We start from the raw sequence: 15,461 nt of genomic DNA on the forward strand, positions 1-15,461 counted from the left end.
GTCGAGACGCGCGGCCGCCCCGGCTCTTCTCTAAGATGGCGGCGGCGCTGAGTGCAGGTTGCCTGGCGGCCCGACGGCTCCTCTGGGCCGGGTCTGGCCGCCGCCTTGTGCGGGGCTCAGCTCCAGCGAACCGGGTGAGTGGCCGGGATCGGCGCGCGGGGGAGAGGCTGGGTGGGCTCCCAACCCTCCGGCCGGGCCACAGGCTGCCGGCAATTCAAGGGCAATGGGCTTCCTCCGCGCGGTGCACCCTGGGAGCTGTAGTTTCAGGTTCTTTTCACGGGGGCGCACTGAGCCCTGGGACCTGCACACTCCCACCCCACCCCAAGCTGTGTAAGCCTATTGGGTGTTGGGAAGTGGGCAGGCATAAGCTAAGGGCCCCTCCCCCAGCCTGGGGAGGAGCTAGTGAGCCCAGACATCAACACAGATCGGGGGACAACAAATTAAAAAAACAGTAACAGGTGTGGGGGGGTTGAAGGACCAGAACTAGGGGACACGGAGCAGAGAACCCTGGATAGCGCTCACCGCTCATCAAAAGCGTCCAAGGAGCCAGCGGACGCTGCCTAGAGGGACGCTGCCCAGATGCGTGAATGGATGAGAGAATGAAAATGGGCCCCACAGTTGCAGGCCCCCCCTCAGCCTGGTGTTATAAATGTCCACTTTGGCCATGGCTAGGAGGAGGTTGACAAGGTGGTCCTGTGACTTTGTGGGGCCCCGGATTGGCTGTGCATATATAAAAAGGTGTGGGGAAAAGTGCAGCCAGAACCTCAACAAGGGGTTTTGGAGGAGCTGAAAGAGAGACTGCAACCTGGTGCACTGTAGATCAACATGAGCCAGGGTCTCCCACACACCGCAACAAGGACAGGCATTGGGAAGAGGGGTGAACCGTGCCAGATACACACCTGTACTCACAGCTCCATGAAGGAGTCACCAACTAATGTCCCCGGCGGGCCGTGGAACCAAGGTGGAATACAGGCTGGCACACTGGGGTTCCCCAAGCTTTGTAGTTGCCCGGTGTACTCGTGGGGTTGTCTGGCTGTGTGGGATCTGTGCAAGCCACAGTGCGGGTGGCTCTGCAGTTTTTGGCTGAAGCTGGAGCAGCCTTAGTTCTGTAGGCTACATAGGGTAGCATTGCAGGCTGAGCCCTGGACCCTGGGTTTCTTGAATAAAAACATGGATCTGTGCAGATTGAGGAGCTGTAGATGTTGTCCCTTCTGGAACTAGTTCAGGTACTTATATGGCCTCTTACTGTAATATGTAAGCACCTCATAATCTTTAATGCTTTGACTACTATTCCCCATTTTACACATGGGGAACTGAGGCACAAAAAGACTAAGGGTATGTCTACACTACGAGAGTAGTTCAATTTTACTTAAATCGAATTTTTGGAATCGATATTGCAAAGTCGAACGTGTGTGTCCACACTAAGGACAGTAATTCGACTTTGTGAGTCCACAGTAACAGGGAAAGCGTCGACATTGGAAGCGGTGCACTGTGGGCAGCTATCCCACAGTTCCCGCAGTCCTCGCTGCCCATTGGAATTCTGGGTGGAGCCGCCAATGCCTTCTGGGTAAAAAAAATGTGTCGAGGGTGCTTTTGGGTAACTGTCGTCATCCGTCCATCACTCCCGCCCTCCCTCCCTGAAAGCGCCGGCGGGAAATCAGTTTGCGCACTTTTCTGGTGAGTGACAGCGCGGACGCCACAGCACTGCGAGCATGGAGCCCACTGCGACCATCGCTGCAGTTGTGGCCGCTCTCAACGCCTCGCAGCTTATCATCCACCTTTCCCTGAGGCAGATGCAGATAAGTCAGGCGAGGAGGCTACGGCACCGCAGTGAGGGCCTGAAGTCTGAGAGTAGCACAGACCTCTCAGAAAGCACGGGACCCAGCGCCGGGGACATCACGGTGGCAATGGGTCATGTTGATGCCGTGGAACGGCGATTCTGGGCCTGGGAAACAAGCACTGAGTGGTGGGACCGCATAGTGCTGCAGGTCTGGGATGAATCCCAGTGGCTGCAAAACTTTCGCATGCGGAAGGAAACTTTCCTTGAACTTTGTGAGTTGCTGTCCCCTGCCCTGAAGCGCAATGACACCCGGATGCGAGCAGCCCTGACTGTCCAGAAGCGAGTGGCCATAGCCCTCTGGAAGCTTGCAACGCCAGACAGCTACCAGTCAGTCGCGAACCACTTTGGCGCGGGCAAATCTACCATGGGGGTTGTTGTGATGCAAGTAGCCAAGGCAATCGTTGATGTACTGCTGTCAAAGGTAGTGACCCTGGGAAACGTGGAGGCGATCATAGATGGCTTCGCAGCGATGGGATTCCCAAACTGCGGTGGGGCCATAGATGGAACTCACATCCCTATCCTGGCACCGGACCACCAGGCCAGCCAGTACATTAACAGAAAGGGCTACTTTTCCATGGTGCTGCAAGCACTGGTGGACCACAGGGACGTTTTACGAACATCTACGTCGGATGGCCGGGCAAGGTTCATGACGCTCGTGTTTTCAGGAACTCTGGTCTGTTTAGATGGCTGCAGCAAGGTATTTACTTCCCGGACCACAAAATAACTGTTGGGGATGTGGAGATGCCTATAGTCATCCTCGGGGACCCAGCCTACCCGCTAATGCCCTGGCTCATGAAGCCCTATACTGGCGCCCTGGACAGTGAAAAAGAACTCTTCAACTACCGGCTGAGCAAGTGCAGAATGGTGGTGGAGTGTGCTTTTGGCCGTCTCAAGGGGAGATGGAGAAGCTTACTGACTCGCTGTGATCTCAGCGAAACCAATATCCCCATTGTTATAGCAGCTTGCTGTGTGCTCCACAATCTCTGTGAGAGCAAGGGGGAGACCTTTATGGCGGGGTGGGAGGTTGAGGCAAGTAGCCTGGCTTCTGATTACGCCCAGCCAGACAGCCGGGCGATTAGAAGAGACCAGCGGGACGCGCTGTGTATCCAGGAGGCTTTGAAAGCTAGGTTCCTGACTGAGCAGGGTAACCTGTGACTTTTAAGTTAGTGTACAGAGAAGCTGAACCTGCCCCCGTTTCTTTACCCAGTTAATGTTGACTATCCTCTCCAGTTACATACCCCCTTCACCCCCTTCCAACGCACGTTTAGAAATAAAATCACTTCTACTTTGTTAATGAACACCGTTGTCTTTATTACTGTTTTCACGGGAATGTTTTAAAACTGGGACACAGACTGTGGTGGGGAGCGGGTGTAGTGTACTGACGCAAATGAAGCTTCTAAACTCCAGGATTGACAGGCTCCGCTGTGGTGGACTGGTTGTTTCAACGGAGCCTGTCACCCCTCCTGATCGGGACTGTGTGTATGGGGGGGGGAGATGTGACTTTGTGGCAGGGGGAGGACGGTTACAGATCCCCTGCTGCGTGGCTCTGTGATCCAGGAAAAGGACCGCCGCTTAAGATCTGTAACTGCCCTCCCCCGCCACAAAGTCACAGAGCAACCCACCCCCCACCACAGAACATGAAAACCACCTCCCAGACTGACCAGGGTAACTAGTTACTGCACTGTGTATGTGCCCTGCTGCTGGACCTGCCCCCGCCTATGTACCCTGCCAAAGGTGACTGTCCTGTCCAATTACCCACCCCCTTCCCCCCCTCCTCCAAAAGAACATGATGGAAACAGTAATTAACAGAAACGTATTTTTTATTAGCAACTACACATGGAACTGGGAGGTGAAACTTGGACGGGGGCTTGTGTGAGGCGGGAAGGAAAGAACTTGTCAAATTTTGGGGAATGAGAGCCTTCTACTACTAGAGCTCTCTGCAGGGGTGGAGTGAGAGTTAGCAGGGACTCTGCCGCCCCTCCTTCTTTGCACTTTTGGTGAGGGGGGTATGGGACTTGGTGGCGGGGGAGGGCGGTTACAGATAGACTGCAGCGGGGCTCTGTCCTCCTGCCTCCGTTCCTGCAGAACATCCACAAGGCGCCGGAGCGTGTCCGTTTGCTCCCTCATTAGTCTAAGCAGCGTTTGAGTCGCCTGCTGGTCTTCCTGCCGCCACCTCTCCTCCCGATCCATGTTTGCTTGGTGCATTTGGGACAAGTTCTCCCGCCACTGGGTCTGCTGTGCTGCCTGGGCTCAGGAGCAGGCCATAAGCTCCGAGAACATGTCCTCCCGTGTCCTCTTCTTCCTACGCCTAATCTGCGCTAGCCTCTGGGAGTGTGATGCCAGGCTAGGTTGTGAGACAGTCGCAGATGTGGCTGTGGGAATGGGAAAAAGGGAGTGAATTCCTCAGAAAGATAAATGTAGTTGTGAACAAAGAACATAGTCTTTCTCTGTTAACAAGACCATGCACAGCACCTATTGTTGTACTTAAAGTACTGCACAGGATCTTTTCAGGGGGAATAAGGCAGAACACCACATTTATTAGTAATACATGTATTCATTAACACTGTATTATATGCATATAATATATCACACACACACACACACACACACACACACACACACACACACACACACCCATTCCGTCTTGTTGTTACCAATTAGTTGCTCCCCTTAACTGTACTGGCCAGGTGAGTTAGATGGGGGAGGGGGTGGAGCCGGGCTTCTGCCGATTCGGATCGATGCTTCCATGTTGACAAGACGAGACCCGGGGTCCTCTGCAAGACACCTCACTTTTATAGCAGCTTTCCTCTTATGCAAATCTATACCAGCTTCAAACTCTGTGTTTGTGTCCATTGGTCCTTTGTGCTGCTTTCTTTTGAGTGTTGTCCCAATGCTGCAAAGAGGGTGTTTCCAAAAGAAGGTGCTTGCTTCTAACCCCCGAGGCCGTCAGTATGTCTGCTTGTCTTTAATGAGCCCACTTGACACGTTTTATTGTCCTTGGGTTTGGCTCCCAGCCCCTCTCCAACAGTTGAGGCTGTCTGGAGGTGCTGCCTTCCATGCCTTGCTCATCCACACCTCATTCATTCAACAGGGCAATTGATTAAGAGTGGGGGGGAGAGCTCTTGTTCTACTGCTAGCAAAAAGAAATTTTTCTTCTATCTTATTCTATCCTTAGGGGCTATAATATTATACCAAGGGCAATGCAAAGTTTCTAAATGAGGCTTTGATACAAAGTTCCATGAAAACAGAGGTCACACATGGGTAGACCCACCACAAGGTTATATGAAGAGGCACAATGTAAAGTCATATGAAAATTATCAGAGATTGATCTACACTATCACATGCGCACTCAGGGCAAGGTCGAATTCTCGGCCTTCGCATTCAGTGCCTGGGGTCTTGCACAGCAGATTTGAGAAGCAGGGCAGGACACCGGAATTTCTGTTGCAGGCAGACATGGTAAGCCGTAGACTTGTGGCAGCTTAAAACTTTAATATTAGCACTGGCCTCATTTCACATTGAAAGCAATGTCAGTCCCTGCTGCCAGCAATCCGGCAAGCAGGAACTCTGCCCCTGTCCCACCCCCTCGCGGCTGTCCCCGGGAACGATCCCTGTAGGCTGCCCCTCCACCGCCTGGCCCCAAACCAGCGGTTACAGTTCTGTAAAGGAACGGGCAAGCAGTCCCAAAAGTAATATTCCCCTACCTAATTCAAAGCAGGTCACCATGAGCGACATCACCCTCATGAGGATCTCAGACAGCGAGAAAGAAAGAATGCTTCGGGAAAGCCTCCAAAGACCAGGGCTGTATGCCGCCCTGCTGTGCAGGGCAATGATCCCTGAGTACTTGATTGTCTCGTGGCGCGGCAACGTGTCATACTACGGAGGACCCAATAAGGTCGCTCTCTCCAGAACCTGATGCAACGGCTTTCCAATTACCTCCAGGAGAGCTTCCTCGAGATGTCCCAGGAGGATTTCTGCTCTATCCCCGGACATATAGACCGCATTTTACTCTAGCTGCACTGGCAGTGACTAAACAGTAGAGCGGCTTGGGCAGAACAATCATGCTAAACCGGACATTGTTAGATTTTTTTCAATAGTTGCACTGCCCAGGACTGAAATGTTAAGCGCCTAGGGCAAACTAATCATGAGAAACCCATTGTTGTTATTGTTAATATTCCAGTTCTGTTAAAAATAAATGTTTAGATGTTTAAAACACTTACTGGCTGATCCTTCCCCAATTCTGTGTCCGGGTTAACGGCTGGGGACGGTTGGTAGGGGATCTCTGTAAGGGTGATGAAGAGATCCTGGCTGTCGGGGAAATCAGCGTTGTGAGCGCTGTCGACTGCCTCGTCCTCCTCATCTCCTTCTTCATCTTCCCCGTCCGCTAACATGTCCGAGGAACCGGCCATGGACAATATCCCATCCTCAGAGTCCACGGTCAGTGGTGGGGTAGTGGTGGCGGCCGCACCTAGGATGGAATGCAGTGCCTCGTAGAAACGGGATGTCTGGGGATGGGATCCAGAGCGTTCGTTTGCCTCTTTGGTCTTCTGGTAGCCTTGTCTCAGCTCCTTGATTTTCACGCGGCACTGCGTTGCATCCCAGCTGTATCCTCTCTCTGACATGTCTTTAGAGATCTTCTCGTAGATCTTTGCATTCCGTTTCTTGGAGCGCAGCTCGGAAAGCACGGACTCATCGCCCCACACAGCGATCAGATCCAAGACTTCCCGATCAGTCCATTCTGGGGCCCTCTTTCTATTCTGAGATTGCACGGCCATCACTGCTGGAGAGCTCTGGATCGTTGCCAGTGCTGCTGAGCTCGCCACGATGTCCAGACAGGAAATGAGATTCAAACTGCCCAGACAGGAAAAGGAATTCAAATTCAAATTTTCCCGGGGCTTTTCCTGTGTGGCTGGTGAGAGCATCCGAGCTCGGACTGCTGTCCAGAGCGTCAGAGTGGTGCACTGTGGGATAGCTCCCGGAGCTATTAGCGTCGATTTCCATCCACACCTAGCCTAATTCGACATGGCCATGTCGAATTTAGCGCTACTCCCCTCGTCGGGGAGGAGTACAGAAGTCGAATTAAAGAGACCTCTATGTCGAACTAAATAGCTTCGAGGTGTGGACGGGTGCAGGGTTAATTCGATGTAACGGCGCTAACTTCGACATAAACGCCTAGTGTAGACCAGGCCTAAGTGGCTTGAGCTGAACCCAAGTTTCTCACAGCCCAGGCTAGTGCTCTAACCATTGCATTAAAAAGGGGTCAGCTGCAGACTGGTCCATTTTATGCCCCTTCATGCTTCCTTTCTGGGCAGAGTTGGTTCATTTCTGGAGAGAAGAGCAGTGGCCACCAAATCAATGCTAATTTTACAAAACAAAAATAAATAATTCATACTTCTAAGTTCATGAGCATGCTTTCCTGACAAGCATCATAGGATGGTGCCTACAATTTGTAACTAATGGCTTTTCTTTACAGTCCATACAACTTGGGACAAGCAGATTCAGGACCACCAAGGCAGCAACGCAAATAGTTTTAAATGTTCCTGAGACTAAAGTGTCTTCTCTGGAAAATGGTCTGAGAGTAGCTTCTGAAGATTCTGGACTCTCAACATGCACAGTAGGTAACTTGTGAATGAATGTTTTACTTAACTATGTACCTGTATTTTCATTACATTGTGAAATTAGATGTACTATTTTCCTTGAGTATTTAGCAGAAGTATTTAACAGTTTGTAAATAACGAACACAAGTTTGGGTGAAGGTAAGTCTAAGCCTTTGAAAAGTGACTAGTGATTTTGGATGCCAAACTTGATACACTGTAAAGGGGTCTGATTTTTCAGAGAGTGGGTGCTCATCACTTTCTGAAAATTGTGCCCCTTTAACTGCAAATTAGTTTACCCCAAAATTGAGGCACCCAAATCACTAGTCACTTTTGAAAATCTATATGTAGTCTATTTATAAAAGTTAAAATCTTAGCCAAAGTAAGAACCAGCAAAACAATGCCAATGCTATCTTCTATTAAATAGTAAAATTAATATTTGTTTTTAATAAGGTTGGTCTTTGGATTGATGCTGGAAGCAGGTATGAAAATGAGAAGAACAACGGAACAGCTCACTTTCTGGAGCATATGGCTTTCAAGGTAAGTATTAAAACTAGTTTTCAAATTAAAATTTTTAAAATTAAAATTGTTACTTTAAGGCTAACTATGGAGACTCTTTACAACTGATTTCAGTCTATCACTTTTCAAAATCACCTGGAAAACGCAAGCAATTTGGATTTTTGTCCAAAATAAAAATCAAGGATGCAATCCTGGCCTCATTGAAGTCGATGGCAAAGTTGCTGTTGACTTCAGTGGAGCCAGGATATCACCTCAGATCTGTATGGCTTCACCCGTACATTTGCATGTGCTGCTATGGCCTTGCCTGAAAGAAGAATTTCATGTTTGATCTATTTGAAACAAAAAACAAACAAACAAAATGGCTGACAGGAGGAATTCAAGAATGATAGATCTGTTAGTTTCAAGAGTTAGTTCTGCATGTTATTTCAGCATTTTAAAATTAACAATTTGAGTGCTTACTGAGGTGCAGTCAAAACAACACTGGTCTGAGTCAGGTGTTGTGCAACCTTCCTTCCATATTTCTGCCACTATGTTTAAATTCCTGAACTGATCCGCTCCTGCTGATACCTGAGATTGGTAGAGTTGAGTCATGCTGAATTTAACTAATCTTTAAGGAGACTAAGGAGACAAATAGGCACGCTGTCCTCAAGTTAAATTTCACTTGGAATCTGTGCAGGCTTTAAACTTAGTTTTCCAGTGGAGAAAGACGGATTTGCCAACCTTCCCCCCTCAAACCAGTTGTTTCTCTTGTGCTCAAATCAGTTTTTTTTTTTTTTTTTTTTTTTAAATAAACCCTTGCTGTTCCCCATGTGCAAAAGCTACTTTGTGGGTAGGTACCTTCCAGAGTGCAAGTAAACAATTTTTTTCCCTTTAATTTCAGGGGACAAAAAAGAGGTCTCAATTAGACCTGGAACTAGAGATTGAAAACATGGGAGCTCATCTTAATGCCTACACATCCAGAGAACAAACTGTGTATTATGCAAAGGCTTTCTCAAAGGACTTGCCAAGAGGTAACTGCTTCTGTTCTGCAGAATTTCTGAAGGAGCATCCTTCCTAAAGATTGTGAGGAGGGGAACAACAAGGAATTAAATGAGCTGACAACCCTCTAAAAAAGCAGAAATGGCAGAACAGTGCCTCTGCAGTGTGCTTCCCACCTCCCTTCCTTGGGAGTCCCCTGCTGAAACTCCATGGGGATGAGGCTTAGCAGGTTTGGAGAGGAGCATTTCAGCATTGTGGCCCAGGCTTGGCACATCTCCTAGGGACCAAATGGCTCTCCTTTGGGGCTAAAGATGTGAAATTCTCACTCCCCTGCAGATCTCAGAGAGATCCAGAGTTTGCAGACCATGTTCCCTGCCCCTATTTTGGCACCCTTGTCCTTCTAAGGGAACTTTTGTTCAAGCTCTAAAGTGAACCCCCCAGTGTATCTTGGGCACTCTGTGCTCCTCCAGTGTGTTTGACCTTGGGAAGGTATGATAGGGCCCTGGATATTTGCATTGTGGTTAACTTAAGCTATTGTCTCTAAATATATTGTGAAAAAGAAGTTTCCAAGAAGAGAGAAACAAAGTGCTGCCAGTTGAAGAACAAGCTATATTTTTGTTTAGTTTTCTCTAATTGTTCATTCCTGGTATGTCTAAGTGAATTGTCTTACTCCATAGTGTTCATCTGAAATAAAATAATTCATATTGACAATTTCTTGATGAGAATACTAAACTGCTCAAGATAGTTAAGACCAAAGCAGACTGTGAAGAACTTCAAAAAGATCTCACAAAACTAAGTGATTGGGCAACAAAATGGCAAATGAAATTTAATGTGGATAAATGTAAAGTAATGCACGTTGGAAAAAATAACCCCAACTATACATACAATATGATGGAGGATAATTTAGCTACAACTAATCAGGAAAGAGATCTTGGAGTCATCGTGGATAGTTCTCTGAAGACGTCCACGCAGTGTGCAGCGGCAGTCAAAAAACCAAACAGGATGTTAGGAATCATTAAAAAAGGGATAGAGAATAAGACAGAGAATATCTTATTGCCCTTATATAAATCCATGGTACGCCCACATCTTGAATACTGCGTCCAGATGTGGTGGTCTGATCTCAAAAAAGCTATACTGGCATTAGAAAAGGTTCAGAGAAGGGCAACTAAAATGATTAGGGGTTTGGAACGGGTCCCATATGAGGAGTGATTAAAGATGCTAGGACTTTTCAGCTTGGAAAAGAGGAGACTAATGGGGGAGATGATAGAGGTGTATAAAATCATGAGTGGTGTGGAGAAAGTGAATAAGGAAAAGTTATTTACTTGTTCCCATAATATAAGAACTAGGGGGGCCACCAAATGAAATTAATGGGCAGCATTATGTTCTTTAGAAGTTTTAAAAATCCCTGAAGAACACACATTCTCTCCAAGAAGGACACTAAAGTTTTCCTAAAACAAATATTACAAAATAAGATTACACTATGTAGAAGTTTATTTTCAATTTCCTGTTAGATCTCTCTTCCTGTACTCTATGCTAACAGTTCTGCCTACTTATAATATGTATTTGAGCTACTTATTTGATTACGATATAGTGAGCTGAAGGTTCCAGTGTTGCTGAAGCACACTTGCCCCCCATCCCTTTGTGTTTTCAACTAGCTGTGGAGATTCTTGCTGACATCATACAGAACAGTACACTGGGGGAAGCGGAGATCGAGCGGGAGCGAGGAGTTATCCTTCGAGAGATGCAGGAAGTTGAAACCAATTTGCAGGAAGTTGTCTTTGATTATCTTCATGCCACAGCCTATCAGAACACTACACTGGGACGGACAATATTAGGCCCCACCGAAAACATCAAGTAAATCCAGCTTTTATTTCTCCTTTGTCTTAATTTCATGGTTACTTTCCAGTATTTGAAAACCACACTTAAAGATAAATGGAACAATTTCTGTTCTCTTTATGCCTTATGAAGTGTTTGGGGTTGCACAAGGTGGAATTGCAAGTGGAATTTCCCCTGAGTGCCTTACACTCAATCAGACATGTTTGCTTTGGACACTATTACAATGTGAAACTTCTGTTTATAACTTATATACACTTAAAACGCTGCAGTGGCATAGCTGCAACGCTTCAGTGTAGACACTACCAATGCTGACAGGAGGTGTAGTCATTTTCTTCTTTACCACTACAGATCCATAAATCGCAATGACTTGGTGGAGTACATAACAACACATTATAAAGGACCCAGGATAGTGCTGGCTGCTGCTGGAGGTTAGTATGAGACATGCATCACAGCAAGCACTTGAAAATAAGTTTAAAACCATAGCACTTTAACTTTGTTGAGAGAGTACAAAGATCAGACACAGAAATATGACTTATCCACTACTTAATAGGTCATAGAAGTGTATTGTTAGCCCTCAAAGTTCTGTCTCTTCTCCCTCCCCCCCCCCCCCCCCCAGTAATCTTCCAGGGACACCCTTAAATTTATCTTTAGGCAAGGAGGGTGCTTGGCTTTCAACTGAGAGGCTGTTCCAAGTGTAAGAGGACAGTGTGACAGAGCACAAAGCTACAGATATGGGAAGGAGATGGTGTTCAGGATGGGAGAGGGAATAAGGGAAAATAGAAAGGTGGGGTGAGATGATGTAAGGCCTTGAAGTTGAGAACAAGGAGCTTGTGTTTGGTGCTGTATAAGATAGAGGAGGCAAAAAAGGTGATGAAGATGATTTTAGCAATGGCATTTAATGACGTGGAAAGGGGGGATGGGAAATCAGAAATGTACAACAATCAAGTTGGGAGAGAACCAAAGGTTATGATGGATTGTTGTTACTCTGGCATCTTGGCTGAAGCTTTTTAACGTCTGTGAAAAATGATCTTCTTAGATGATACATTTTTTGAAACTCTCTTGTTCAGGAGTCTCTCATGATGAATTGCTTGATTTAGCAAATTATCATTTTGGTAACTTACCGTCTACTCAGGAAGGAGGAATGCCAGCCCTACCCCCTTGCAAATTCACAGGTAGTGAGGTAAGCACTGAGATTGCTTTTTGCCTTTTCAGGTTAATCAGCTCAACAAGCAACACTGAGTAATGACTAATATTAACGAGTTGTCTGGTGTGATCTGAGTTTCTAGCATGACTTTCAAAGCTGCTAAGCACCCATTGCTCCCATTGAAGTTAATAGGAGCAGCTGATGCTCACCATCCTTGAAAATCATCCTGTTCACTTGATATATTTCTGGGCAGGGGTTTTTAAAGGTTACAGCAGAGGACTGGAACTTGGGACTCTTGTGCTGTGCCCCGACTCTGGCAAATCACTTTGCCATCCTATGTCGTCTTAATCGTCTGCAAAATGACTAGTATAATAACTTCCTTACACACAGCATTAGGTTTACACAGACAGTGAAGGGTATTATTGAGTAAAGCTTTTTACGCTTTGCACTAGATTTTATTTGAAAGTTTCTAGTTTCCTTCATTTGAATAAATGTACACACTATGTTTGCTGCATTACATTTGAAATTAACATTTTTGTGATTCAGATTCGTATAAGAGATGACAAGATGCCTTTGGCACACATCGCAATAGCTGTCGAAGCAGTTGGCTGGTCTCACCCAGATACAATTCCCCTTATGGTAGCAAATACTCTGATAGGCAACTGGGATCGTTCCTTTGGAGGAGGTGTGGTGAGTGAACCTCAAGAAGCTTTGAGGGTTGATTATACCAGTAAGAGGGGTTTAATTCAGTAATTTGCCAGCATCAGTACACAAATTCCCCCTTGTCTGGGATGGAATCAAGTTTTCTGGCTATTTCTATCGGCGTTTAAAAAAAAAAAAAAAAATCAAAATCCAGCCCAAAGGTCTCTGAATGCATTCTGTTGCCATGTGACATGAGAATTGGGGCGCAGGTGCAGTTGGGGAATGGCACACCGAGTCACCAAAGGGAGGAGTCTTCCTAGAGCCTAGCAACCTATAGTGAAAACAAGTTGGAAAAACTAAATAGGCTCCAAAGCTGTATGCCATGAGTATCCCAGTGCCTGTTCCCTCTCTTGGAATCTTACTAACTATTTTTATTAGGACTTAAAAAAAAAAAAAAAAAAAAAAACCTTTGCAATTTAAAACTGACAAGTTCAGGCTGCCACTTGGAGAGTGAAAGATTATGTGCAGGAGAGGAAGCTGCCTGTTCTACACAAAAACATCTGGTGCATACTCATAGCAGTATTGTTGGCTGTGGAGGAAGCTGCCAATCTGTCTCACTTGAAATAGCAGTGGGCGAGCTTAGTGGTGGGAAAGAATATTTAAAAAAAAAAAAAACCCACCGAAATGCTAAAACTTATCATCTTGTGTAAACAGAATTTATCCAGCAAGCTTGCCCAGATCACTTGCCATGGCAACCTGTGTCATAGCTTCCAGTCTTTCAACACCTGTTACACTGATACTGGACTGTGGGGGCTCTACATGGTTTGTGAACAATCCACTGTACAGGATATGATACACTTCGTTCAAAGAGAGTGGTAAGAAAACGCATGTTTCTCCAAGCAGCTAGTTTTGGGTTGAGGACTGGCTATTTAAAAATAGCAGCTTCATCAAAAAAGTGTTCTGTTTGTTTATCACAGTCCAAATTTGTTGGGAAAGAACACGTAGACTAAGTTCAGAAGCTTGTGATGTTTGTTTCCAAAAAGCCAGTTTCTCCCACCCTTGCTTCACCCTGACAGTACCTTACACTGGAAGTAGCTCCAATGGGTTTACTTGAAGAGCAAGGTACTACTTGGAAGAGTAAGAGTGGTGAAATCTGGCCCAAAACATCAGTAATAGCAATTTGATTTACAAATTAAATTTTCTGGCAGGAGGAGGGATTGGAAGGGTTATGTAATCTTCTGTGGAATAAGATGCAAGCTAAGTAAGGTCTGTTACTTCTTATCTAACTTTATATACCCTCCAATCAACTGCAAACAGACTGTGGCATTTAGTTTACATTTTCAGAGAAGCACATTAAATTACCATATATACTCATTCATTAGCCCGTTAGTTTATAAGCTGACCCCCCAAGATGGTTAAGTAAAAATAGCAAAAACCGTATAACCCTTTCATAAGCCGACCCTATATTTCAGGGGTTGGAAAACTTTGGCTCCCAGCCTGTCAAGGTAAGCCGCTGGCGGGTCGGAACGTTTTGTATACCTGGAGTGTCTGAAGGCATGGAGCCCCTTAGCTCCCTGTGGCCGCGGTTTGCCGTTCCCAGCCAATGGGAGCTGCAGGAAGTGGCAGCCAGCACATCCCTTGACCCGTGCCGCTTCCCGCAGCCCCTACTGGCCTGGAGCGGGGAGCCGCGATCGGCCAAACCTGTGGACACAGCAGGTAAACAAACAGGCCCGGCCCGCCAGGGTGCTTACCCTGACAAGTCATGTGCCAAAGGCTGCCGATCCCTGCCATAGAGTTTAAAATCATCAAATTTTGGCGTAGACTCGTTTATGAGCCGACCCCCACTTTTTGATGCTTTTTTTTTTTTTTTTTTACCAAAAATATTCGGCTATACAGTACTTACTACCACAGTAACTGCATGGATGATGGCTAGTTGCACAAGCAAATGACCAATGAGACATTTATCTGGCACTTAACTGTAATTACAGTGACTGCCAGTGAAAGTGTAGACACACAAGATGGGTGAGGTAATACCTTTTATTGGACCCACTTCTGTTGATGAAATTATAGTAATTACATTGTAACTAAATGGAATTGTAGGTATGTGATTGTGCAAGGATTTCTCTGAAAAATAGGCCAGGGAATGGTGTAATTTAGGGCCTATTTTGAGTCATCTCGACACCAGAGTACCCACCTTCTGAACTGGCTGAGTACAGCTGGACTGCATGAGCCACAGATAAAATTCAAGTCAGATGGGAACATTTCTAGGACATTTTGCAAGGGAATTTTTGTCCTTTCAGAGGATGGGCTACATCTTGGAGAGATTTTTGTGGCCCATCTCCCCTCCTGTTCTTCCCCAACCTAGTTACATGATGTCTATGGCAACTACAGCAATTGATTAAATGGAACAGTAGTAGTGGGACCGTAATGTTTTTTTTGTTTAACGGAATTGAGCATTGGGGGGAGGGAGGGAAGGGGTGAGCTAGCCCTATGTGACCAGCCAGCATTGTTCAGCCCAGAGTTTGGAAACCTCTGTTTTAATACATCTCCCTGCACTTACAGCGAGGAGTTGTTCCCTAGTGCAGTGGCTCTCAACCATTCCAGACTGCTGGACCACTTTTAGGAATCTGATTTGTCTTGTGCACCCCTAAGTTTCACCACACTTAAATTACTTGCTTACAAAATCAGACATAAAAATACAAGTGTCTCAGCACACTACTACTGAATAATGGCGTACTTTCTCATTTTTTACCATGTAACAAAATAAATCAATTGGAATATAAACATTGTACTTACATTTCTGTGTACAGAGCAGTATAAACAAATAATTGTCTGTATGAAATTTTAGTTCGTACTGACTTTGCTAATGCTTTGTATGTAGCCTGATGTAAAACTAGGCAAATATCTAGGT

The 15,461-nt window shown here is 46.1% G+C and overlaps 1 protein-coding gene across 1 annotated transcript in view; it reads left to right on the forward strand.

Annotated features, from left to right (window-relative positions):
* The window catches only part of PMPCB (peptidase, mitochondrial processing subunit beta), a 17,268-nt gene continuing 1,807 nt past the window's right edge, over positions 1 to 15,461 (forward strand). Inside the window, exons 1-9 of the mRNA XM_054017822.1 lie at positions 1 to 134; positions 7,311 to 7,451; positions 7,885 to 7,971; positions 8,831 to 8,960; positions 10,584 to 10,782; positions 11,113 to 11,192; positions 11,832 to 11,944; positions 12,455 to 12,598; positions 13,265 to 13,425. Of these exons, the coding sequence (XP_053873797.1) occupies positions 36 to 134; positions 7,311 to 7,451; positions 7,885 to 7,971; positions 8,831 to 8,960; positions 10,584 to 10,782; positions 11,113 to 11,192; positions 11,832 to 11,944; positions 12,455 to 12,598; positions 13,265 to 13,425 (1,154 nt within the window). The 5' untranslated portion in view covers positions 1 to 35. The remainder of the gene's footprint in view (positions 135 to 7,310; positions 7,452 to 7,884; positions 7,972 to 8,830; positions 8,961 to 10,583; positions 10,783 to 11,112; positions 11,193 to 11,831; positions 11,945 to 12,454; positions 12,599 to 13,264; positions 13,426 to 15,461) is intronic.

Source organism: Malaclemys terrapin, chromosome 1 (genome assembly GCF_027887155.1).
Source record: "Malaclemys terrapin pileata isolate rMalTer1 chromosome 1, rMalTer1.hap1, whole genome shotgun sequence".
NCBI classification, from domain to species: Eukaryota; Metazoa; Chordata; order Testudines; family Emydidae; genus Malaclemys; species Malaclemys terrapin.